The sequence below is a fragment of the Camelina sativa genome, chromosome 2 (assembly GCF_030686135.1).
Source record: "Camelina sativa cultivar CO46 ecotype springtype chromosome 2, ASM3068613v1".
NCBI lineage: Eukaryota > Viridiplantae > Streptophyta > Magnoliopsida > Brassicales > Brassicaceae > Camelina > Camelina sativa.
In genome coordinates, this window is record NC_141881.1 from 23,301,947 (window position 1) to 23,328,657 (window position 26,711).

Genomic DNA, 26,711 nt, shown 5'->3' on the forward strand with positions numbered 1-26,711 from the left:
TTAATGTTGGATCTGTATTTGAATTTCTCAGATTGAAAAGGAAGAGACCTCTCTTCTTTGATGCAGTACTGCTCTTTCCGGCCTCATTTGTGTAAGCGGAACCAAAATTCCAATGTTAACTGATTTAGTTTAAAAATTGCATTAGTATCTTTAATCCTATATTATTACTGTTCGTTACCAGCTATAATGATTTAAAATTCTAAAATGAAAGCTGTGAGTTAAGCCAGAAACTTGGATTTATTATCACTGTGGCTTTCAAAATTTAGAAAAAATACTGCACAGGAAGGCTAAGATTCTGTGCAGTGTAGTCTGTGTGAAGGAGCTTAAAGACCTATCTGGAAAAGTTGCAACTTTCAAGTGCAAAACGTAGTGTCGTTTTGGCTGTATCTGTCATTGAAAAGGTTTTGGCTTTTGGTTGAAACAAAAAGTGTTGTGTTTTTCTTTTAAATAGATTTTTTAAACACACTTTTCTCTGAGGAGGTTCTTGAGATTATTTGTTATTTGATTTTGTTGCTTAGCAGAAGTGAATTACAATAAAGTTAAAACTCTGTGATGACGGTCGAATTTAAGCATAGAAACAGAGTGAACAATGTGTTTTTTTATTAAGCTTGAGACTCAAACATGACATAATATTATTTACCTTGAAGCTTAAATTCTGAGCAGGTGAAGTAAGCAACAATAACCAATGAAAAACCAAACCCAAGAGAAATCCAAGACAAAGTCACTATCACTATCAGTAGTTTTTGATTGCTTGCCATCTAATGTATCTACTTGACAGTCACGGCAAAGATTGTTACCATCGAAGCTCGAGTCTGTAAACGTTTGAAACGGTCCACGAGATGGGATCTTCCCTGAGAGGTTATTGTTGGAAACATTGAACATGAACAGAGTTGTTAGTTTCTGCAGAGATTCTGGACATTATCCATTGATGCGGTTATTGGACAGATCAAGTGCCTTTAATCTTTTCATTTCCGAAAGCGAGCCAGGGATCTCTCCTGTGATTGAGTTTCTCGAGAGATTCAAGACGATTAGATCGGTGAAACCACTGATCCAATTTTGGATAGCTCCAGTCCAGTTAAACGGTTCCACGAGAGAACCAACACTTGTAGATTGGTGCTCTTACTTAACCAAGTGAACCAGAAAGCCTATTCTCTTGAATCTTCAAAAGGTTTAAACCTTGGAAGCTGAAACAGATCGTTAGGTATGTTACCAGTGAGAGAGTTCCAACTAAGTAAGAGTTGTTCAAGCAAAACGCATCTCTCGAACCCATATGGAAACTTTCCATAAAAGTAGTTCCTTTCGAGTCTGATAAGCCTAAGGTCAGTAGAGTTATGGCAAGCATGCGTTGGAACAGAACCAGTAAACTTGTTTAAGAAAAGATCGAGATGTTTCAAGGAAGGGAGATTTATGCTCTTTGGGAATCGTCCATACAAATCATTCGAACTCAAATCTAGGGTTTCCAAGTGTACCAGGTTGAGAACTGATGGAGGGATTGAGCCAAAGATGAAATTTTTGGAGAGGTTGAGAACTCTGACCTGATCCAGCCTCCCAAGAGATTCAGACAGACTACCCTTATACCCTATACTCACGAGCTCCAGCTTTGTGACTCTCGCGGTGTTGTTCGGATTGTCTAAACGAAGGGAAGAAGAAGATCTACATGTGATCCCCACCCATTCACAGCAATTCTCAGAAGAATTCAAGGTCATTAATAAAGTCAAGCAAGGCGTCTAGGTCACGTGGGTGGCAAGTGAGGTGCTGAGAGTTTGATGAGTAGAAGAAACATATTTGTACTAAAAGAAACATCACTGCAAGAATACCCATCTCAGGAAATTAATAAGTTGTGAAAAAAAAATGATCTCGGAAGAAGAAGAGGAGATGCAGAGAAAGCAATCAAAACACAGAGAGGAACGAAACAATATATAAATCTGGACGATTGACATTTAATTTTGACCGTTGAAAGAATCAACTCTTTCTTTTTCCGGTTTAAAATCCAGACCGGATTCTCGATTTTGGTTTGGTTCACCCTTTATGAACATATCGCTTTAAGAACTGTAGGAAATGACATAGTTTATGAATTATGAGCTTAACCTTTTAGTTTTAGCAGTCGATCTAATTAAGATTTTTTTTTTTCAGAGTCTTACCTTCGTAAATGTGATTTTCCTGAAGTTTGAGTAAAAAATTTACTACTAATTTGTGAAAATGTTCATGAATTCTAAATTTTTGAAGACTCGAATTTTGGATCGTAAAGTAAAAATGAATTTGATGCTGTTATTTATTTTCTTTTTTCTCACTCACTCGGTTCTTATTTTTTAAACACAATGTCTACCAAATATCTAAAACAGCCAACATACACTAGTTACATAAATGTGAATATCTTCCTTTGTTTATTGTTTAAAAACATCTATCTCTGTGAAATATTTTTTTGCAAAAGAATCCTACATTTATGAAATAAAGGTGGTATTATTTTGCTACTCAGAGAGACATTTTTCCTATATATTTGGCTATGAATAGTTTTCCTAATGTGAAAACTAAAGATTTGGTTTGATGTTAGGAGTCATATAAGTTTTCATAAAATAATAAAAATTCAAGATATTATGTTTTTTCTCAATTAAAGTGGAAAATTGAAATAAAATTATTTTATGATAAATTAGTTTTTAAAAGTTTAAAGACTTAATAAATAATGTAATATATGGTTTATATAAATATTTTTTTTTTAAAATAACTATTTTGATAACATTTTATATTTTACCATATACAATTTAACATCATTTTAAATTGTATTGGTTTGGGTCTTGCAAGTATACTTATAAATAGAGTATAATTGAATTGGAGACAAACCGCGATTTCTTTTTGTTTATGAGATCGATTCCATCCCACATTAGTGATGCTAAACTCGCAAGTATGGGCTTTATATATTTAAATTTTTAACATGTGAGGCTTTGCCTGTACAGCCCAATTTCTCAACCGAATTCACATTACATATCCCACATCGCTCTATTAGTAATAAAACATGTTGTATATATAACGCTGAGAGAGCAACCTTGGTCACGACCTTACTTGAACAGGATCTGTTCTATAGGCTCGTACCTCTGTTTCCTTGATTTCTAAGGAGACAGGCCCTTAACCCTGGTTGATGAACCATTACCGTGCGATCAGAGCGTGATTAACGGCTACGATATGTCCTTGGACGCATCCGGTCCTGTAGAGGATCGTTACTCGGCTCGGTTCTACCTTGCCGGGGTGGTCGCACAGCGGTCTGACAGGTTCCTTTTTTTTGTTTTTGTTCCCTCACCGTTTCTAATGAACATAAGCTGCTCGACGAAATGACCAAGAGAGGTAGAGAATTTTTCATTTCACGAAGTTTCTTTTGTAGTCACTGACACTTGAATCCTTCCTCTTCAGTCTTCATTAAATCGTTGCAAGCTCTGGTACTAAATAGTGAACAAAACTATTCGATATAACATGTCGGTGAGAGATGTTCAATTCTCCAATAGTTTTAACTTTGTTCCATATGGACCCATAGGTTGATTGCATACCAAGAAACTGAAACAAAGATGTATAGCTTTCATCAAATCTTTCATTTACATATTCATTATCTTTAAATCCTGTATTATATACTAAGGGTCAGAAAAAAGCGCAGTTTTTGATTACCTGGAAAGGTAGGCTAAACATTATCTTGTGCGGTACTAAATTGTTCACTGTAAATTTGCACCCACCGTCGTAGGTATTTTCACACTTATGGGTTTGTTTCCAAGCCATATGATCATCTTTGAAAAGGTTAAGCAATAAACCTCATCAACCTAGAAGTTCAGAACCAAAATATCACTTTGCGTTAATTAGGAATCGCTTTGATTTCTTAGGTGGATATGTGTAGAAAATAATATTCTTTGTAAATTTTTGATAAATATGTCTTCAAGATCATACAAAGGGGGCAGAAGCTAAGCTATTTCAAGAATCAAGATTATCCCTCATTGAGATTAGAGCAAACGAGACGTCCATAATTGAAAAGATAATAAAAATGTCATTAGGCCAAACTTGAATTTATTTGTTGTTATTGTAGATAACAAAACGTAGATTAACACCATTACATGTGATGTGAAGGATATTTTCCCTGACTGGTTAGAATAAAGAAGTCTTCTTCTTGAATATTGGAACTAGAAGCTATTATAATCCTAATTTAATTATGCATTCTGATATAAAAAGACCATTGCTACTTCATTACTTGTGTGTAGGCGCAGCCGCTTCGATGCGAGAGCAACTATCTTTGAGAAGAGGAGGGAAGAAGGGATTTAGTGGAAACATATGCGGCCAACACTTTGAATCTACGTCCGAAAACGCTTTGCAACACATATGTCCAACATTACCAAACTTTCCTATGAATACTGATTTGAATATCTCAGCCACACAACCTTCGACACTAGAGAGTGATGACCAGCATTTTGTGATGTCAACTGGGGAACCAGGAAGAGAAAATCCAGAAATAATAGAGAGTTTAGATGTTGCAAGTGTGGGAGCAGCTGCGTTGATGCGAGAGCAACCATCCTTGAGAAGAGGAGGGAAGAAAGGATTCAATGGAAACATTTTGGGCCAACACTTTGCATCGATTTCGGTAAACGCCTTGCAGCATGTCCGTCCAATGTTTTCAAACTTACCGGTTAGAGCAGATTTGAATATTTCAGTTTCGCAACCTTGAATGTTGAGGAGTGATGAACAACATTTTGCAAGATCAATTGGTGAGCCAGGAAGAGAAAAGCCAGGAATGGTAGGGAGTTGAGCCAGCCCAGGCTTTACTAAAGTAGTGGCACACAAAGTCACAACTAGAATTGTGGAGAGAAGAGTGTGAATCTTACCTTCCATGGTGACTAATGTTTCTATTTTCTGTAGAGGAGAATGATTTGCTTGATTGAGATGGTTAGCTGATCGTGATCCGAAGAAACAAACAATTTATAGAGAAACTCAAGCTTAATTGATTAAAAGAGTTACATTTTCATATTCATTGACTCGTTCGTTATATTATTACAAACTTTGAATAAAAACATGGAACTCTGTTTACACAAACTGATATCAGTAACTTAAGTGAATTAATCCAAATAAATTTCTATTTGGACTTTTAACGTTTTACTAAATTAATTTTTATTTCATTCAATGACTTAAATCTGTCGCATATTTCTATTAGTTTTTTCATAGATAGAATTTGGACTATTTTTTATTTTCTAACAGCAAAGTAAAGTGGACTTATTTGTTTACCGGATAAAAGCCCCAATTCTACCCATACAAAAACCAAATGAAAAGCTGTAACATTCATATATACTCGGTTATGCCAATTGCCAACTTTTCGGAACTTTCATGGAAGTGTCACATTTAACAAACAAAATAACTCAAGTGTGTAATCTATTGAATTCAATTATAGAATTTGATGTATATATCCTTTTTTCCGTCAAAAATAAGTATATTGATGAAGTAATGATTATACAATTGGGCTGATAGCCAAGTTGGAGCCTTTGAGGTGAGAAACACCCTGAATAAAAAGAGTTTGTTAAGCAACCTAACTTAGCCAAAAGATGAGCTATACATCGTTACAACTTCTAGGTGTGAAAAAATACTGAATCCGTTGAAATAATTGTGACCGGTAGATTATGTCCTGATAAACTCCATCTATAGATGCATCATAGTGAGATTTATTCAGCATCTTAGTTAGTCTGTCGCTATCACCTTCAAAAACAACATTGGATAGTATATCCTATCTATGTTAAAACTTTAAAGTAAAATCCATCCTTTCTATTTTTCTCCAGCGTGGTATAATCAAATCATTAATAGATTTTATTTAAACTGAATAGGCCTAGATTTCTTTGGTTAAAGTAGCCCGTTATTGTTTTTCTGATTAGTGTTTGGATCCCACATCGAGAAGCTGATGAAAAAACGAGTTATTTATATATGGCCACAAAGCAACAATGGTCACGACCTTACTTGAACAGGATCTATCGTATAGGCCGTGCCTCTGTTTCCTTGACTTCTAACCCTGGTTGATGAACCATGACCGTGCGTCCAGAGCGTGATTGACGGCCACAATGCGTCTTCGGACGCCTACGGTGCTGTAGAGGATCGTTACTCGGCTCGGTTCTACCATGCCCGGGTGGTCGCACGGTGGTCTGACAGGTTCCTTTTTTTGGCATCTTGTGTTGCCCTAACTTCATTTAGTTTCTTCTGAATTTGGTCCTTTTTGTCATTTCCGACGCGTCAATTCTAATTTTATATTTTTCTTCTACATCCAATTCTGTTTAGCAGTTTATGATAAGTTTCCAGAAAGACTAGACTGTAATTTTGGTATTGAAACCTGAAATTTGAAGATGATAACCAGCCATACCATGTTAATATCTTCCATAACTGATTGGAACAAATAATCTCTTAAGTATGTAAACTAGAAGGCTATATATATAATATGTGTTATCAATACACACTAGAAAATCAACCATTATCTCTAAAACGCAATCAAGTGCTACACATTTTACAAGAGCTAACAGTAATCCAGACAACTCTGTACATACACATGAACCCATACAACAAATTAGCTTGGGATGGTTTGGTTATAAAAAGAAAAAAAAAAACAATTTATAGAGTAACTCAAACGTGAACGCATTACGTATATTGTATATTCATATATATTACAAGAGTTACATTTTGAGATTCGTTCGTTACATCAACTTTTGAAACAAAACATAAAAAAATTACACTATATATATATATATATATATATATATATAATTTACAATGTTGGCCGTTAACATAATTGTAATAAATAAGATGTTTTCAACAATTCTATTTTGTCACAGGAAAGTTTGTATACTTCATGTTCTTCAGCATTATAGTTTTGAATGGAAGAAATCCATAATTCACTCATAAAATGAACCAAAACAAAAGCTGTTATTATTGTGCATTCATATTAGAAAAACCAAAACTACTACATGGTTCAGTACCGCAAAGATCTTTGACAATTATGTAAGCTGGATTACAAAGAAGCTTCCAGTACCGCAAAGACAACCAAGATTTCCCTCATCTCTTGCATCTTCAGCTCCCGACCAGCTTGACTTCTCGAAGACGTGACTAAAAACTTTGCTTGAGGAGCTATGTAAGAGAGAAAAGAAGGTGATATACTGATATGTGAAATAAATGTATTGGGGATCTTCGGGGAAAGCTGATATTTAATTTGTAAGATTTTAGTTAAGCACAGACCAATTCAATATCGAGAATTTCTTTATTTTTAATTAAATTTTGTTCAAAACATTTTATTAATTTTTCTTTTTTTGAATCCCCTCAATACGCATTCAATATTAATCATATTTCCACCAAAGTTTAGCCATTATTATATATAATCGTTTTCCCAGAAATATCCAGTTGTCATAAAATATGTTACAGCCATAGTTGGTATTTTTTTCTCAACAGAGCTTAAAGTGAACTGAAACAACTCTTGTACGCCTAGTGAATATAGTACTGTCTAGCGAACGTTCAATATAATGCCACGTTTCTTTCATTGAATTTAAGCAACACGTTTACAGATGTGTTGCGATCGTGCTATATAATGTCAAAAACACATAAGAAGCTAAACAAGAAAATAGAAACAAAAAAAAAAAGCTGATTAAGAAAACAAACAAAAATGAATCAAACAGAGCTTCTAAAGAAGTTTGGAGACGATGATAACATGATCTCGTTGCTGCCTTCAGACAGTGACTTCCAAGGGAAGAAGCTCTACAACTACCAAGGATGTTGGTATCAGTACAAGACTCTCCGAGCAGTCCTACATTTCAAGAGAAACTTTAAGCCGCTTGACACCGACATTATAGTGGCTTCATATCCCAAGTCCGGCACTACTTGGCTTAAGGCCCTCACAGTTGCTTTACTTGAGAGGTCAAAAGATGGTCCTCTGAGCCATCCTCTGACCTCTGATAACCCTTACGGTCTTGTACAGTGGCGGACCCAGGAAATTTTTTTAGGTGGGTCAATAATTTTTTTTAAACAGTTGAAAAGGATAAAAATCAACTTTTTAATGTGGTATTGGAGAATCGAACTCGGGTTTGGGGTGTCACACTTAGAGGGGAAAACCAACTTGGCTACAGAATCTTCAAGAGTTTACATGCAAAACTACATATTTCAATATTAACCAGGTCAGTTGACCAACCCATTTTCTATGTAGGTCCGCCATTGGTCTTGTACCCTTCTTCGAGTTGAATCTTTATCTCAAAAGCTCAACACCGGACCTGACCAAGCTCTCATCATCTCCGAGGCTGTTCTCAACTCACATGCCGTTACATACTCTGCGAGACCCCCTCAAGGACTCTCCTTGCAAGATCGTGTACGTGTGTAGGAACGTAAAAGATGTATTAGTTTCACGTTGGTATTTTTATTCAAGAATCGAAAACAAAGAAGCGGGAAGAAGCATACTCGAGTCTATGTTCGAGTCATACTGTAGGGGAGTTAACTATTATGGACCTTTTTGGGACAATGTTTTGAGCTATCGGAGAGGAAGTTTGGAAGATCCGAAGCATGTTCTTTTTATGACGTACGAGGATCTTAAAGCACGGCCTCGTGAGCAAATCATGAGGCTTGCCGAGTTCTTGGGTTGTCCTATTACTCAAGAAGAAATACATAGCGGAGCTGTCAAAGAGATCTTGGAGTTGTGCTCTCTGCACAATCTGAGCAATTTGGACGTCAACAAGACCGGAAAAGCGTGGGACAACTTGGATCACAATGTCTACTTCCGCAAAGGTGAAGTTGATGACTGGAAGAATCATTTTACTAGTGAAATGGAGGAAAAAATCGACATGATCATCAACGAGAAGTTTCAAGGTTCGGGTTTGAAAATTTGAGTTCCCCATATATTATGTGTGTGCGCTTAATTTCTATGATGTATCCTAATAAAAAGCAACTTCCATTGTTGTGTTCCTTTGCTTTATGCATGATTAGTAGCGTCTTTCAGATTGCTACTCTTGTCAATTTACTTTGATGATAAACCTAATGAAAAGTACATTTTCTTACTATTCTTGAATCCCGGAATATGCTTGGTTCCTTTGCAAAATCTAAAGAACATTTTGCTTGAAATTAAAGAGCAATATAATGGGCATATGAATATGGTAGAGACAAGAGACTGTCAGCACATGTGCTTGTGCTTATCTACCTTCCCCACCAATCTTATGGCTTATTAACATAATATTAATTAATTCGTAAATGGTGCTTTTGCTACTTATTCGACTATTTTAATCTTAAAAATATGTAACTTCATTATATTTGTCAATACTATAGAATTTTGATATGGGAGTCTAAATGCTTACGTGAAACTATTGAAATCTGCTATTGTGTAAAACTTTCTTTCTTTGACGCATTCGAATTAAAAAAAAAAAAAAAGTTACTTTCCTGTTATGTTCCATTGAGGTACTGTATATGCATGTAATTTATTATGTAATGTCTTTGAAATGGAACATAACGTTTGGTAACTTTCTTTACTGCGAACCGACACTATCATTGAATGATTCGTAGTGCATGCTTGGCTCTTTACGAAATAATGATCGACATGTATGGATATTGTCATGTGCTTCGGATTTTCTATCTACCCCCCACCATATTCATATGTATCTAATTATCGCTTCTTACAAACATTATATATTCATTGATGTAATATTTGGTTACACATGTCTCCGGAAGCTTTTTACTCAATCTCAACTTCATTTTATAAGTTTTAAACCATTTCCAAATGTAATATTCTATTTTCTACTCCATGTAAATACTTTTTATTTATAAAATCTATAATTTGGCAATGCATATTTCTTCTTTTACAAAAATTTCAATAAAGTATGTTATTATTTAAGTTAATCAATTCATTATATTAAAGAATTTACATTACATCATCGAAAAACAATAAAACAACTCGTGAAACATGTGGCGATGGGTCTTTTGCTCTCGATCTCTGTCTCCAACTTCGTAGGATATATTGTGTTGGGTCAAAGATGGCCCATCTTGATTCTCTGATGAACGTCGCAACAATCTTGAAATTATATTTGTTATTTTGTTTTCGACATTAATGTATAACTAACGCACGAAAATAGTTGTTGTTTAAGCAAGAAAAGAAGACAAAACTGAATCCCAAATATCAGATTCCTACTACTACATTTCCACTTATGTTTATTGTGGTTGATAAAATATACTATAATAGAGTATAATTAAATTGGAGACAAACCAACAAATAAATCACTTAACCCGCGATTACTTTTTGTTCATGACATCGATTCCATATTTACATCCCACATTAGGATGCTAAACTCGCAAGTATGGGCTTTATATATTTAAATTTATGTGAGGCGTTGCCTGTACAGCCCATTTTCTCAACCGAATTCACATTACAATGTAGCGGTACCGCACGTACATATCCCACATCGCTCTATTAGTAATAAAACATGTTTTATATATAACGTTGAGAGAGCAATCTTAGTCACGACCTTACTTGAACAGGATCTGTTCTATAGGCTCGTACCTCTGTTTCCTTGATTTCTAAGGAGACAGGCCCTTTACCCTGGTTGATGAACCATGACCGTGCGATCAGAGCGTGATTAGCGGCTACGATCTGTCTTCGGACGCATCCGGTGCTGTAGAGGATCGTTACTCGGCGGGGTTCTACTTTGCCGGGGTGGTCACACGGCGGTCTGACAGGTTCCCTTTTCTTTTTAATATCCAGAAACGAAGCTCTGTTACTTGAGCGTGTCTAACTTCTCATGTTGGTTTATCTTTGTACCATATGAATCCAAAGGTTGATTGCATAGCAAGAAACTGATACAAAGGTTTCACTTTCTAACCTGAGAAATTCTCTCGCCTACGTCTAAAGAAGCCAAACTCAGTCATGTCTTCGACTTCAACGAAGACACTTCATTTCCAGTGCCGTGCTCACACTTATGGAGGCCTAAGGCAAATTTTTTTTTTGAATTTTGAATATTTAGTAAATTATTTTAATATTAAATAAAAATAAAATGTTAATAATAAAACCATGAAAATTAAAATTAAAATCATTTTTTTTAAATCACAATGTTCTGTAGTAATTATCCACATGTACTACTTTTAATAATTCTTTGTTTAAATACTGTTTTTTACTTATGTTGCTATATATTAGTAAGGAATTTTATTTTCAAAATAAGAAAATCTCAATAAAACTTAAAGTATTTTTTAAAATATACAAATTCTAATGAAAAGTTTCCATTATTAAAAACACATTATATTAAGTTAACTAAATATAAGCTTACTTTTTCTATAAAATGTGGCCTAAAATTTTAGTATTTTTTTGGTGACTTGGGGCATTTGCCCTTCTTACCCAAGGGTAAGCACGGCTCTGTTCATTTCACAAATCACAACACACGAAATGGACAACATTACCAAGGATAGAGCCTAGAATTTATCCGACACGGCAAAACATATGGGCTTTTATGAGACATTAAGCCCGTACATTGAGAAATCAACCTATAAATGTCTTACTAATCATTTAGCGCATCCCACATCGGAACAGTACTTACGATAATAAAGTAAACTGTAGTATAAAGGCTAACTGAGATCGCTTTGAAGAGATTCACGGAGCCGTGCAGTGAGAACAAAGCGAACTATTCTTTCGCCTTTTACTAAAGAATACCGTGTCTTCTCTGCACTAAGCGGTATACACCTATTTTTGGAAAGGGGTTGTTTATAAATAAACCCTCCATCAATTCTTTAGTTTAAATGGTTTTGTTACCATCACTTGCTGATTTAGACTGTCATCTGAGCAAGTGTTCTTTGCTTAATATTTACCTGAGAGTTGAGAGTCTAATCTGATGAATTTTTCGTGTAACTAATCAAAGTAGTTTCTGTATTTAAATTTCTCAGATTGAAGGAAGAAGCATTGGAAGGGACCTCTCTTCTTTGATGCATTTGCTCTTGTTTCATTTGTGTTAGCGGAAACAAAATTCTAACGTTAACAGATTTACAATGAACACCCCATCGTGGTTTAATTCAAACTTGGAATTGATGAGAATTAATAATGGTTTGTTTATTGCTCCACGCCATATAGGATCATCTTGGAAAAGGTTAACTATAAGCTTAGTCTGAGGTATAATGGTTTGTTTATTGCTCCACGCCATTACCAAACCTAGAAGTTCAAAACCAATATCACTTTGTGTTGATTAGGATTTCTTAGGTGAATATGCTTAGAGAATAATATTCTTTGTTAAATGTTGATGAAGATGTCTTCAAGATCAAGATACACCTAATTGAGAACTGAGCAAACGAGGCGTCCAAAATTAGAAAGATTATAAAGATGCCATAATTAGGCCGAACTAGAAATTATTTCTTAATATTGTGTAGATAACAAAACGTAGAATAACCAATACATGTGAATGTGATGTGAACAATATTTTCCCTGACGGGTTATAATAAAGAAACTCATCTTGAATATTGGAACTGGAAGCTATTATAAGCCTAATTTAATTATGCATTCTGATATAAAAAGACCATAGCTACTTCGTTACTTGTGTGTAGGAGCAGCCGCTTCGATGCGAGAGCAAGTATCTTTGAGAAGAGGAGGGAAGAAGGGATTTAGCGGAAACATATGTGGCCAACACTTTGAATCTACATCCGAAAACGCTTTGCAACACTTAGGTCCAACATTACCAAATTTTCCTGTGAATACTGATTTGAATATCTCAGCCACACAACCTTCCACGCTAGAGAGTGATGACCAGCATTTTGTGATACCAACCGGAGAACCAGGAAGAGAAAATCCAGGAATAATAGAGAGTTTAGATGTTGCAAGTGCGGGAGCAGCTGCGTTGATGCGAGAGCAACCATCCTTGAGAAGAGGAGGGAAGAAAGGATTCAATGGAAACATTTTTGGCCAACACTTTGCATCGATTTCAGTAAACGCCTTGCAGCAAGCCCGTCCAACATTTTCAAACTTACCGGTTAGAGCAGATTTGAAGATTTCAATTTCACAACCTTGAATGTTGAGGAGCGACGACCAACATTTTGTGAGATCAATTGGGGAGCCAGGAGGAGAAAAGCCAGGAATGATAGGGAGTTGAGCTAGCCCCGGCTTCACTAAAGTAGTGGCACACAAAGTTACAATTAGAATAGTAGAGAGAAGAGTTTGGATCTTACCTTCCATGGTGAATATTGTTTCTTTTTTTATTCTATAGAGGAGAATGATTTGCTTGATTGAGATGGTTTGGTATCTAAAGAACAAACAATTTATAGAATAGCTCAAGCTGAACGGATACGATAAATTTATTACGAGAGTTACACTGCCATAGTCTTTGACTCATTCCTTATGAAAAACTTTGGATTAAACCATGGAACTGTTACACTTTTACAAATTGATATCAGTAACTTCATTAAGTTGTAGGCTTTTAAACAGTTAATCCAAATAAATTTCTACTTGGACTTTTAACATTTTAATGTAACAGTTATTTTATTCAATGACTTAAAAGCAGATATCTCACCTAGTCTTTTGTTTATTTCACATCTTAAGCCAAACCAAATGTGAAAACACAGAGGAGGAGACTCATATCAATATTTAGGCCAAGCCTACTAGCTTCTCGCTGACTTCCCAAACTCTGCGAGCCTTTTGGATATCGCTAGCTTCTTGAGACAACTGATTCTCAAATGAAGCAGAGCTCTTGTTCCAGCTCCAATACACTCCCGACTTCGTCAAGCTTGGATCACTCACAACCTTCAACAAAAAAAATACATAGGTTGAGTAAAAAGCAAGAATAAGAAACTAAAAGAAAGATTCTTGCGTCTCAAGCAAAATTAGGTTTTGGTTAATCTTCTTACCTGAGCAAGCCTTTTCCCAGCCTCTATCTCGGAGACATAACCTTTTGTGATGTACTTCTGGAAAGGAGGGAAGAGAGTACGGAAGAGAGGAATATGCTCTCTGAATAAACCTGTCGTCGCGATACAACCAGGGTAAAGGGAAGCGAAAGTGATGCCGGTATCTTCATGGAAACGCCTATGAAACTCCTGCATTGTCAACATGTTGCAGACTTTACTGTCTTTATACGCCTTTGCACCGTTAAAGTCTCCTCCATCTATCATCGCCGAGCTGTTTAGCCCGTTCAGTCCCCCTGCTAGTCCCCTCAAGTCACCAAGATTCGCCTTCGGAGGTACAATACCCGCCAATGTATTAGTGTTTCCTGCTCAACAAGAAACATATAACGTTTAGGGTTTCGGATTTAGAGTTAAGAATAAGTAGGAAATACATCAAGGGAAGGAGGATATACCAGTTATGGATCCAACAATGATGAGACGTTTCGACGGATAATCAGAGTTCTTCAAGTCGTCAATCAACAGTCTTGAAAGAAGAAAGTGGCCTAAATGGTTCGTCCCAACGCTAAGCTCAAACCCTTCGGCAGTAAAAGTAGGTTGATTAGCCGTTGGCTGATAAACCGCGTCAGTGCAAACCAACACATCAAGAGGCATCTCGGCTCGCCTGAAGTTATCAACGAACTGTCTCACGCTGTCCAAAGAGGCTAAGTCCATATGCATCACCGTGTAGCTGTCCCTAGGCATCCCTGCGGATTTAGCAGCTCTCTCGGCCTTGAGGAAATCTCTGCACGCCATTATCACGTGCCATTTACCTGTCTCGGCTAATGCCTTGGCCGTTGCTAAACCTAGCCCTGATGAAGCTCCCGTGACAACAACGTTTCCTTTTCTAAGCGTTTTCTTGCGGTCTAAGGAAGGTTTTGTGACCGAAGGAGTTGAAGTCGCGATTGCTTGAGCTCGAATAATCGCATTATTATTCCTCAAGTTCTGGCGGAGTAGAAGAATCGTAGTTAGTTTTCGACTACATCATTTTCCAAGAAAACACTCGTATCAAATAAACTTAGAACTAAGATTGTGTTACGTACTTTGCATCTCAATGAAGAAGAGACGAAGTCAGCTCTGATTTGTTCTGAAAGTGAAACACCAAACAAACTAGACTCTTTAAATGATGATACTGAAGCATTTAGTTTGCCCTGCAACCAAAAAAAAACAAAAATCTAATTAATCTCGGAGAATAAACAAAAAGGAAACGATTAATAGAAAGTAAAAAAAGAGTTAACAAAATACATCTTTGCGAACAGAGAAAGCAGAGGAGACCAAAGAAGCAGCTTGAAGGGCCATTGTTTCGTTTAAAGACTTGTAAGAGTGTAATGTGATGTTCTGCAAATGTCAATGCTTGTGTGTTGTTTATATAGGAGTTGAGACAAGTGAAAGATGGTCCCCTCCCACCCATCCTAGGATATGTGTGGATAAGATTTTACCTTTAGAGAAAGCTTTTTCCACGTCAGAATCTTACAGCCAATGAGATTTCGAGAACTAGATTTCCATCTCCTTTGGTATGGGGAGGATTGAGAGAGAGAGAGAGAGCTATGAAACAACAATATACTCTGAATCGTTATGGACGCTCTGATCTAGAGATAAAATTGTTTATTAAAATAATGAATTGAATTGTTATGTATTTAGATAGACTGTAATGGAAAATACAATGTGTATACAAAATCATATATTCTCCTTGTAGAGTTGGAATATCAAAGACACAACTACATTGTGGTATATGAATATATGTTTTTTCTGCCTAATTTGATTCTTAAACAAGAATAACATTATATATTATATATATTTGCTAGAGATTTCGAATTTTAGAGAGAACAATTAAGAAAAAAATAAATAAAAAAGAAGCGTGGTAAGAAAGAAATAAAAGAAGTCAGTGGACGAACCAAACCTTTTCTCAATCTATACACTTTTGACAGGAGGAGATGGTTGTTACTAAGTTGAATTCAATTCGCCTTGGGCTTTTTGATTTTTGTAAAACTTTCTTCTCTGCCTCAAAGGCGAACCGGAAATCCAAAATTCTGAAATGTTCTGATTTCTCCTCGTAAACCGCCAGTCACAATCACCATAGACCAAGCTGAGGCACTTGGTTTTGTGTTAACCTGTCCGTTAGAGATGTCCACGCTCACACGAGGGCTAGTCCGGGCTCTGTTCTTTGCAGCTACCATGAGTTTCTCCTCAGGCCATGTCGCTGAGATTCTATCGAAGAAGTATCGGTTTGTGGCGCTTGAAATGATACCGTTAGTGACGGTTTTGTTGTTGGTTGGATCGTTGACAGGTGTTGGAGGGTTATTGGCTGTGAAGAGTGGTTGCTCGGGGCTGTTGCTGGTTTGGTTGTTGCTGATTTTGCCTGGCCAAGGTGCAGCCACAGAGACGTCTCGACAGTAAAAGTGTTCGTATGAGTTTGTGACTGTAACACGTTTGCTTTTCCCAGCTCGCGAGTCTGAGTCGTAGTTCCATACATACACATTAGAGTCTTCGCTTGCTGAGACTAAGAATTTCCCGTTTGATGTAAGTGAAGCCGAGATTTGGCTATTCGTGTTGCGAAATCCTGCAAACCCGAAAATTTTACTAAAACTCAGAAAAACACACAGTACTTGCAATAAGGTTGAGCTTATTTTCCAACGCCAGATGTAGAAAAAAGCTTAAGAACAACATGTTTATGAGATGTGGGAAGAATATTTTCAAGATGATAAGACCGAAAGATTCACCTCCATGAACAATAAAGTTATACCTAATCCTCGAGTTCTAAGAATGAAGAAGAGAGCTTCTAGCTTAGTATGATTTACCTTTAAATTTGTGAACAAGGTCAACACCGTCAACAACCCGTGTACGTGAATCTGCAGATGTGACGAGCACTTCCGATGAACTTCCCGCCACAAACTGGTTCATGAGAATGGTCAGATAAACCAGTACAGCACCCAAAACAAAATTACAGTTGGAAGTATAAATTAAAGGTGTAACTTGCTATTTAGGCTTTACCTGAAAACCAGTGATTTTCTTGTGATGGGTTTTCTTTTTTCTGCTCTTCAGATTGATTTCACGTCTCTGCTGCAGTTTGTTATCTGAATGAACGAAAATATATTAATGTCAAAAGACGAGATGGAGAAACAATTTAGATTTCAGATAAGTAAGTTCTGAGCTATATATACCATGTGTGTTGTATAAGCAACAAGTTCCTTTGTATGAACCAACCAATGCACCCTTTACAAACCAAGAGAGCTTCATTAAGGTTCTGCATGAATTAATTACTGAATTCACTTCATTACATAAAAAAAGACTTAATGGCTTACCTGCCCATCCGGTGTATAGCAGGCAGCTGTGACCATCTCATGAAGATCGTTCCAATCAACAACTTGATGATCAGGAATGCTCCATATCCGAACTTTTGCATCCAAAGATCCGCTGATGAAGTAATTGTCATCCACAGGATTAAACTGGATGCAAGTCACTGTGTCCAGGAAACAGAAAACTAGATGAGAGAAAATCTTATATCACATAACTAACATATAAAATTGTTATCTTTTTGTCTTCTGTTTCAGGGATCTATTTACATGTGGAAGAGGCTTGACATATGAATCCAGAACAGAGTTGACACCTAACGTGACTAACATACTTCTTACAATGTACGCTTAGTTTCGTAGAGAATAATAAGAACAGAAGTGACTCATGGCTATTGATGGGGAATAAGAGGGTATATCCACTCACCGTAGTCACTATGTGAGAAGACTTTCAAACAGGTCTTGCTAGATAAGTCCCATAGTCGAACAGTCTTGTCCATGGAAGAGGAAAGAAGGTGCTGAAAACAAAACATTGAGAGTGCAAAGTCTTGAGAATTCAAGGTTTTATCCGATCTAGGGAAAAAACTGATCGAAGCAGATTCTCACATAACAATTGAGAAAACCTAAAATTAGCACTAGTAAGTTGAACAAGGTTATAATTTTGCTCCAAACAATAGAATAGATTGAATTTTATATACGTTTCTAGTGTGAAAACCAACATCATGGTTTAAAAATAGTTGTAGCCAAATGAAATGATCGGGACTAGTACCAACCTGAGATTTTGACCATGAAAGGTCAAGTACGTCATCCAAATGCCCAACAAATGAACACACCGGTTTCTCTGAGAGACCAAAGACTGCCTCTGGAACGAGAACATTGTCCAAGCTCACTGATTTTCGGCTAAATGAAGTTCTCCCTCTTCTCTTTGGAGACATTGAAACTGGTTCTGGTGACCCATTTGCTAAAAGAAACAAATTAATGCTCCCATCTTCTTGTTTATCAACGGACAAGAGTTCTCCTTTTCTTTCTGACTCAACAACTTTCCAAATCTGAATAACACAATCCTCACCAGCACTAGCAAGATACCTCCCATCCAAAGTGAACTTAATGCTCCATATCGACCCTTTATGAGCTTGAATCTCTTGGCTCTTGAAAAGTGCTGTGAGCTCTTTACATGACTTTCCATACTGCCTAACCTTAACTCTCTCAGGGTCATGAAAAGACGTATCTCGGCTATCATCAGTTGCAGAGCTAAACCTCTGACCACCTCTCTCAGACGGTGAATCCCTATCGTCCGTGCTTCGTCGCTCTTTATACCCAGTCACACTACTAGCAACATTCTTTATACTCTTTAACCAACTCCCTCTCCTTCTATGCTTAGTCACTCTGCTTCCACTAACATTAGTGTCCATATCAACAGAGTCTTTACAAACATCTTCAACATTTTGCCTCCTCATCAACTCAAGCACGATAGGGGATGTCCCAACAAACATCTCAAACTCCTCAATAGTCAATTGCCGATCTGTACCTACCTCCTTCAACTTCTCCAACATCCCATCTTCTCGGACTTCATTCACCACAAACTCTTTGCCAGTATCTAGATTCCTAATAGTACACATTTGCTCGTCTAAATCAACACCATTGTCCCTAATTTCCATAGTAGGCTCTTTGCTTATAAAATCAACACCATTGTTACCACCATTACGCATACGAGACTTCCCAGTATGATCATCGTTAAGCATATTTACAGAAGAAGAACAAGAACACCGAGATCCAGTATAGTGACGAGACTTACCAAGATCGACATTGTCACTACCAGCCGCATCTGATCTCAACACGCATTTACCTTGGTGTTTAGAAACCAAAACATCAGAAGGAACCGATCTAGAGAAATGGGAATTGCAAATCCCTTTCCTCCGACTTCTAGACCGGAGCTGACTCGCCGGAGGAGGTAGATCCGGTTCGTTACTAAGCCCCAAACCACGCAAAAGCCTGATTCGTCTCTCCGACACAGATTCAGGCTCAGATTTCCAAAGCTCGAAGCCAGAGGTTCCCATAGGGAACACAGGAACAGGGAAGGGACTCGGATCGTGGATCGAATCAGAGATGTTGGGATCAGAGTCGTAATCAGAGTTTGAAGTAGAACAAGAGCAAGAAGATAGAACACGATCGAGAGATTCGTAGAAACAATCGTCATTGTCATCTTCTTCTTCTTCTTCTTCTTCGTCTTCTTCTACCTTGGTTTCGAATCTGACGACGTTGCTTCGTCTGTTCATCATCATCATCTTCATCATCTCTTCTCAACCTCAAGACTGAGTCAAAGTTATTCTCATCAGCAAGAGAGAGAGAGAGATGACAATGCCTCTTAACCTTCTCTCTCTGCAGGTAACAACAGTCTTCGAGAGAGGAGGACGAATCAGAAGAACAAGGTTGGTTGTGAGAAGTTTTTGACTGTGTGTATTATGAGAGCTTCAATGAGAGTAGAGAGAGAGAGAGAGAGGGAATTAGGGTTTTCGAGAATCGAAACAAAGCTCTCCAATGGAGTAAGAGAGAGTCAGATCGGATTAATGGGAGAGAGAGAGAGAGAGAGAGAGAGAGAGAGAGAGAGAGAAAGTTTTATTATTATGAGAGAGAGAGTGTTTAATGTTTATTGTTCAGAGAGAGTAGGAGGGAGAGAGAAGAGAGAGAGGCCGCAACGATTGTAATTCAATTTTAATTTTTTTTTTTTTGTAATTTAGATTTGTTTTATATAAACAAAATACGAATTGCTAAAATTCCATATTATTTCTGTTAGTTACTAATCTAATCTAACCATCATTTTTTTTTACCGCACATATCTAACCATCATTTAATCCAATTTAATTCGATAAATTATATTTACTGTATTGTCTTAAATTCGATAAAGCAGAAAATTAAGACTCGAAATAGTTACAAAATTCTATGTAAAAAGAGTTAAAATCAATGAAGTTGATGTAGTTAGGATGACTATGAAAGTATGAATGCAACAAATTTATCAACAAAAACAAAAAGAGATCAACGCAGTGACACATACTAATCCATTTATCTGTAATAATTTGTCAAAGACCAAAAAAAAAAAAAATTCTTCATAAAATAGATTTGTAGGTGATTTTCGGCAGTTATTTTTAATTTACATTGTGACGAATCAAAATTTAAAAATAGTAAGTAAAACCTAGTTTATCTACAAGCACATCAGTTTGTGTCGTTTATTACAACAACCACACTTTAATGTGATAAATCTCATAAAATGGATCATACTTATATTTTAGAGTAATTGAAATAACAAGCTTTTTTACAAATTTCTCAAATTTAAAATGAGAAATAGGGTAAATATATATGATACTTATATCTTTAGGGATTTTATTTTAGGGTATCAAGGACGACAATATGCTTTTAATTTAATGGAATAAATCTAACTAGGATGTGTTACTTTGCTGTATAATATATGCTTTATTAGTCTAAATTATTGCGGAAATCGTGCCTAGTAAACTATAATGGAAAGCATAAGCACATGCTGCTAGACACTCAGACAGTATTAATATGCTTTATTTGTTTTTGTGATTAGACATAAATAAATATAGCTATTGTTTGTTCATTCATACGTAGAGAGGCATTATATATAGCTTTCAATGTAGGTGTACGCAGGCAGGGAAGAGGAAAACGATATGTATCAAATCTTTACCAATAAACTGCGACATAAACTATTGAAATCAATATGACTTCTGATGCCAATTAATATGATGTTGTGAAATGATTCAAATTCAAAAAAAAAAAAATATAGACTAAACATGTTTTGCGTTATCATTTAGCTTCTTTCGTCTAAAAAGCAATTGATCTTTTTCATTATATATAATCAACATTATTTTTGTTTTGTTATCAAATAGTTAGGAGTGAGCAAACCAAGGCTGGGCACAAAACTGTACAAAAGACTCAAATTTAGAAAACAAACACTCTTTGGTTTTATTGTATATATTATTTTGTTGAAAAATTACAGAGAAATATGACACAAAGAAAACGAAATTTTTTTCAGTTCAAATAGATAAAGATGGGATGGTATGTTTTTAGTCAAGCAATTTTAGATAGATAATATTTTAGGTTTAATAGTTTTTAGCATATATCTATTCAATAAATTATGTATGTTTTTGTAAGGCTGGGAACATGAAATAAGAAACGAAATATAGGTAAATCAGAACTAGTCTTCTTTTTTACTATGAGAAACAAAGTTACTTTTCTTCAAGTTTAATTTTCTACAATTTTGTGGTAACTTCTTGAAATACTTTTGGAAAATAAGCATGTTATTTAGTAGTAATAATACTGTAATACTAATAATTTATGTTAAAAAGTCATAACTAGAAATCTATTTAAACGTTGCACAAAAAAAAAAAAAAAAAAGAAATCTATTTAAACAGCTGCAAATACAACAATAGTTTTTAATTCCACCACACATTATTAATGCACGTTCAAAGCATATAGGGACAAAGCTTTAAAAAAAAAAAATTGTCATCGAAGGAATAAAAAGAACGAAAACAATCATGACAGTGCATATATTTAAAGTGTATCAAAAACTCGTCAAAATTTTAAGTAATACAGCTAAACGTGACCGATGAAATAGACGTATACCGTAAACTAAAGACTTACACGTACGAGAAAATGATGAAAATATTGTGTTATTGTTATATCGTTTCTTTCTCTCTACCTCTACTAAAATAGGAATATACAAATATTGAAATATATACGAGAGAAATTAATCTGTCGTATTTATTTGTTTTGAATCTTAGCCTTCGAGAAAAGAGATAGCTATAACTCATCTTTCCAGCAGCGAACGACCTGCGCCCATCTTAAATGTGCCTCTCTACCTCTTTAATTCGTTTCATTCATTAAATTCAAAATTGAGTAAGATTGCATATTTGTTAGCACTCACTAGTAACCTTGGTTCAAAATCGATAGAAGTGGTCTATTCTAGTTATTGTATAAACGTTGATTCAAATAATCGTAGTTACATCCTGTTTGAAGCCTTAATTGTGTCAAATGTAACACATACGTCAAAAGCCAAAACACAGAGAATATCTTCAACTTTACGAGTTTAAAAATATTAAGCGGCTAAAAAATTATTAATTAACTGACTTTTAATATCATATCTAAAATATTTTATAGACGTACGTAAGACTCAAAAGTTCTTGATAATAGGAAAAAAAACAAAAAAAACTTAAAGAGTCTTAGATTATCGCTATATATACCCGTAACTTTGAATGCATTTACACAAATTGGTTATATAGTTTATATGTACGTAGAACATATTATTTTCTAATGTAAATACAAGTGATCCAACTAATTTAGTACTATAATAATATATGTAACTCCTCTCCCTTTCTTATTCTTCTCTTCTTTCAAAAGAAATTAAATTAGCTAATTTCATGTTACTATCCTCCATTTATATATTGTCTCCTCAACCATAATATCCTAAGTTATATAATACGCAAAAAAAAAAAAAAAAAAGAGTCTCGATACACAAAGTTGGCATTAGAGAAATGAGATATATAAGACGACCAGATCTTAATAAGAATCCAATTATAGCAATTTTGTTTCACAAAATTTTAAAAGGGAAACGAAGAAAATTAGAGCCATGAGTAATTAACGACAGACTAATAATAGCAAGAAGTAAGAAGTATATGTATAGAGCAGGTTTCAATATAATAATCACAGACATACCACATGGGTTGATTCTTGTAACACAGCTGTTTAGTTAATTAAGCCTATGAAGACGATTACTGTCCTAAGCCACTGAATATGAAAATTCGATATATGTTTATGTGAGGTGCTGATGATGATTGTTCAATTTTATTTTCAATTAAAATCTAGTTTTTGGCCTTAACAGCACCCAGAACTACTGTCATGGGCCATTTGCAAATATTAATTATTATTTTTATCATATATATATATATATATATATTTTTTTTTTCATTACATACTAGTTTCTTACTCATTGAAATGAACGTGATCATTAAACAATAACAATATATGTAATTTGTTTTGAAAGTCGGTCGTCTAACCGTATCACAAATTCATAAAGTGTTATATGTAGATCCAGTGATAGTTTGAAACTTTGAACCATGAATTAAATAAATTTACGATTCATGTCACACTAATTAAATTTAACAAAGAATGCTCTTACAATTTTATACCAATGAACTAATACACTGAATCTGGAGTAATCAAAACAAATTTCTTATCAAGTGATAAAAACGTTTTATGATATATATATATATATAGATAGATTAGTGGTTTGTGTTAATGATGTCTTGTGTCACCATTCAAATTTTTAAACCCGAATAAAACAGAGTATTATGTTTTTGAATGAAGAGGAAGTGTTTTTGACATATATTGTATATTAAACCAAAAACGCCCAATCAATAGTCATATATAAGCTAGTGCATGGATAGGTTTTATTAATTGCTTTATTGACTGAAATGTTTATAAATGTGTTATGTGTGTTCCATATCATAAAACATTTCGAAATAAACCAACACATTAAGTAACGTATATGATAAACAATTTTTTTTTCAATTAATATAGACTATAGTGATCTGTTCTTGAATAAGGTAGGCAAAATAATTAGTATGTTTTAGTCGATACTACACTAAATAAAGCCGAACAAAGAGACATCACTAAACTGTTTGAAATATATATATATATATATATATATATATACTAGTAAAAAATTTAAGATATGTATTTAGTATTCGATATATATGTTTGCTTTTAAATGACAAAAGAAGGACTCATAGTCTCGTACCATATTTTTCGAGAGCCTAGACACTTGAAAGTGTCACACTTTTAATCACCGTATAACTTAGATAGTAGATTCGAATTTCTGATATTCATGATTATCTGGATTTGAATTTATCTTTAATAAAACCATATAACATAATGTGTATATAGATATAGATATGTATACATAAATTGATACGTTACAGAGATATTATATAGAAGGAGGACATTATTGTTAAATGGACCCATGAAACAGTATTAATCTGTTAATGGAAATGGAAACCATCCAACTTCTTTTAACTTCCACTTCATTATGTTCCCTCTGAAACATCTGAAAACAACTGCCAGATTCACATGGTTAATTTCAGAATTTATTATTGTATGTTTTATTTACAATGTCATTTGTATATAAAGTTTGTGCCAAATTTAATCTATTACATTATACCAAATTTTCACTAAATAATAGTAAATGTGTGTATATGTATATATATAAAGTATGTATATATATCACTAAATAGTATGACCTGAAAATTAATGGGCTTTGTGCACAATATCAGGTTGGACATGCCCACTGCAATTATTTCGAGAAAGTCCAGAAGGGTGGATATTCAATTATTGAATTTAAAAGACTTATAATAAATAAATAAATAAATAAAATGAAAAATTTAAGTATTTGACCATAAAAAGTGAGATTATTATGAAATACAATTATGATTAATCCATCACAAGACATATGTTAGGACACTTGTCTTTGTAATATTACACCAATTTCCACTTGTCATTACCAAGTGTCTAAGTGTGTGACTCATGTCTTTTGTAATGCACTATAAATAGGAGTTGTGTAATAAGAATGACACACATAAGTTCCTTGATCAAAAACATTCTCAAAGTCTCTCTCTCTCTCTCGGCTGCTCTCTCCCTCTCTCTCTCTTTGTTAGTTCTTGTTTTCTTTACAAAGTGTTACAAAACACAAAACTTATAAGTGTTTTGTAGTCATAGTTCACAACACTTCTCTTCTACTACTCTTTGTTTTCTCTTGTCTCATACACTATTATATAGTGGTTTCTCAACACGTTATCAACGATCAACTCTCGATCCGTCATCCGTTTGAGGTAAGATTTAAGTTTTATTCAAATTATTTGAATTTAATTATTTTACATGCATGTTACTATATGTATAATCTATAGAGTAAAAATCTATACATACTTCTTGATCTAATGGTAGGCTCTGCCTCCTTGATCATTTAGATCTACATTCTTGATCATTATGGTAGGCTCTGCCTCCTTGATCATATGTTCAGATCTATAGATTTGAATTATATGGAAGGCTATGCCTCCTAAATTGATTGTTTCAATTTATAAATATATTATATAATTTATAATTATGTTTTATAGTTTAAATTTTGCTAAAACAAGATTTTACAAAATTATTTCATAAAATTTTATATTTAACAAATTGTTTTATTATTTATATAGTAATCATGTCAAACTTGGCAAAGCTTGAATTCGCCGCCCTTGATATCTCTGGAAAAAATTATATGACATGGGCATTAGATGTAAAATTCTATCTGAAAGGGAATGGGCTTCTCAAAACCATCAATCCGTCAGAAACGGGGTTAGAAGAGGAAAAAGCAAGAACCATGATGTTCTTGTGTCATCATCTCCACGATGGTTTAAAAAATGAATACATCACGAGAGAAAATCCTGCAGATCTTTGGATCGCGCAGGATTAGGATAGGTTTGATCACCAAAAGTATGTGATCTTACCAAAAGCCAAACATGAATGGCTAAACCTGAGGTTTCAGGATTACAAAAGTGTAAGTGAGTACAATTCCGCTTTGTTCGGAATCACTTCAAGGATGGCTCTCTGCAGAGAAGAAGTTTCCGATTATGATATGATCGAGAAAACATTCCAAACTTTCCATCCTTCAAATGTACTCCTACAGCAACAATATCGAGAAAGAGGGTATACTCGATATTCTGAATTAATGCAAGTTTTGCATGTTGCTGAACAAAATAATGAGCTCGTGATGATAAATCATCAAACCCGTCCAACTGGATCAGCTCCACTTTCAGAAGTGAATGTTGCTACATCCAGCTATAATAATTGGCAAGGACGAGGACGTGGACGCGGACGCGGTCGAGGCCGTGGTCATGGTCGTGGAGGAGGTCGTGGAGAAGGTCGTGGACGAGGAAGAGGAAGAGGTTTCTCTCCTAATGACTTCAACGCAAGAAAAACCAACAAGCATCTTCAAATTAATAATGTTGGTCGCGTTATAAAGAAACAAGATGAAAGTACTTGTTACAGATGCGGCATGAAAGGACATTGGTACCAGACCTGTCGTATTCCAAAACATTTGGCCGATCTGTATCAAGCATCTCAACAGGCAAAAAAAAGGAATGTTGAGACCAACCTCATCTCTGATGAAGCTGGACCTTCTTACCATGGCCTAAACGATGAACCCCATCTTGATATAGCAGATTTTCTCATTGATAATGAAAACAGAAAATCATGTGAATAAGGCCTATATGCCATGATATGCTTTGTCATAGTTTGATATGTACTTTATGTTTATAAAATGTTTTTTGGATAATAGTTTTATTGTAATATATGATAAGTTTTTTTTGTAAGACTTTATGTTATTTTATTAATGTTTATTTTATAAATATTTTATCTCAGAAAATGTCAAATTTTGAGATTGAGGATGGAGATATGTGTCTAGCAGACAGTGCTACAACGCATTCAATACTTAAAGAGAAAAAATATTTCTCC

At 35.0% G+C, this 26,711-nt stretch overlaps 6 protein-coding genes, 3 non-coding genes and 1 pseudogene across 9 annotated transcripts; 6 read left to right on the forward strand and 4 right to left on the reverse strand.

The window, feature by feature from the left end:
* Positions 1–3,047: 3,047 nt before the first annotated feature.
* LOC147949086 (small nucleolar RNA U3) lies at positions 3,048–3,266 on the forward strand. Its single transcript, XR_015585835.1, has one exon. It is a non-coding gene; the product is annotated as a small nucleolar RNA U3 (small nucleolar RNA).
* A 774-nt stretch (positions 3,267–4,040) lies between these two features.
* On the reverse strand, positions 4,041–4,857 carry LOC104729393 (uncharacterized). The gene has a single exon (XM_010448333.2). The coding sequence runs from the start codon at positions 4,855–4,857 to the stop codon at positions 4,219–4,221; it is 639 nt and encodes a 212-aa protein (XP_010446635.1). The 3' UTR covers positions 4,041–4,218.
* Positions 4,858–5,957: 1,100 nt separating this feature from the next.
* Positions 5,958–6,159, forward strand: LOC147949087 (small nucleolar RNA U3; annotated as a pseudogene).
* Positions 6,160–7,624: 1,465 nt separating this feature from the next.
* Positions 7,625–9,004, forward strand: LOC104753971 (cytosolic sulfotransferase 1-like). Its single transcript, XM_019236092.2, has 2 exons — positions 7,625–7,962; positions 8,189–9,004. Exons 1-2 carry the CDS (start codon positions 7,652–7,654, stop codon positions 8,859–8,861), a joined length of 984 nt encoding a protein of 327 aa, XP_019091637.1. The 5' UTR covers positions 7,625–7,651; the 3' UTR covers positions 8,862–9,004.
* Positions 9,005–10,479: 1,475 nt separating this feature from the next.
* Positions 10,480–10,698, forward strand: LOC147949088 (small nucleolar RNA U3). The gene has a single exon (XR_015585826.1). It is a non-coding gene; the product is annotated as a small nucleolar RNA U3 (small nucleolar RNA).
* Positions 10,699–11,605: 907 nt separating this feature from the next.
* On the forward strand, positions 11,606–11,725 carry LOC147949089 (U5 spliceosomal RNA). Its single transcript, XR_015586503.1, has one exon. It is a non-coding gene; the product is annotated as a U5 spliceosomal RNA (small nuclear RNA).
* A 584-nt stretch (positions 11,726–12,309) lies between these two features.
* On the reverse strand, positions 12,310–13,216 carry LOC104729404 (uncharacterized). The gene has a single exon (XM_010448344.2). It carries the CDS (start codon positions 13,163–13,165, stop codon positions 12,527–12,529), a length of 639 nt encoding a protein of 212 aa, XP_010446646.2. The 5' UTR covers positions 13,166–13,216; the 3' UTR covers positions 12,310–12,526.
* Positions 13,217–13,325: 109 nt separating this feature from the next.
* On the reverse strand, positions 13,326–15,308 carry LOC104729412 (protochlorophyllide reductase A, chloroplastic-like). The gene is made up of 5 exons (XM_019236086.2): positions 15,109–15,308; positions 14,907–15,014; positions 14,280–14,808; positions 13,834–14,192; positions 13,326–13,729 (listed from the first exon to the last, which is right to left on the reverse strand). The coding sequence occupies exons 1-5, from the start codon at positions 15,160–15,162 to the stop codon at positions 13,574–13,576; spliced, it is 1,206 nt and encodes a 401-aa protein (XP_019091631.1). The 5' UTR covers positions 15,163–15,308; the 3' UTR covers positions 13,326–13,573.
* A 221-nt stretch (positions 15,309–15,529) lies between these two features.
* Positions 15,530–19,873, reverse strand: LOC104729423 (uncharacterized). Its single transcript, XM_010448361.3, has 7 exons — positions 17,927–19,873; positions 17,581–17,671; positions 17,166–17,323; positions 17,025–17,076; positions 16,855–16,937; positions 16,662–16,755; positions 15,530–16,423 (listed from the first exon to the last, which is right to left on the reverse strand). Exons 1-7 carry the CDS (start codon positions 19,445–19,447, stop codon positions 15,867–15,869), a joined length of 2,556 nt encoding a protein of 851 aa, XP_010446663.2. The 5' UTR covers positions 19,448–19,873; the 3' UTR covers positions 15,530–15,866.
* A 5,924-nt stretch (positions 19,874–25,797) lies between these two features.
* LOC147949090 (uncharacterized) lies at positions 25,798–26,460 on the forward strand. Its single transcript, XM_087469997.1, has one exon. It carries the CDS (start codon positions 25,798–25,800, stop codon positions 26,458–26,460), a length of 663 nt encoding a protein of 220 aa, XP_087326123.1.
* The last annotated feature ends 251 nt before the right edge of the window (positions 26,461–26,711 follow it).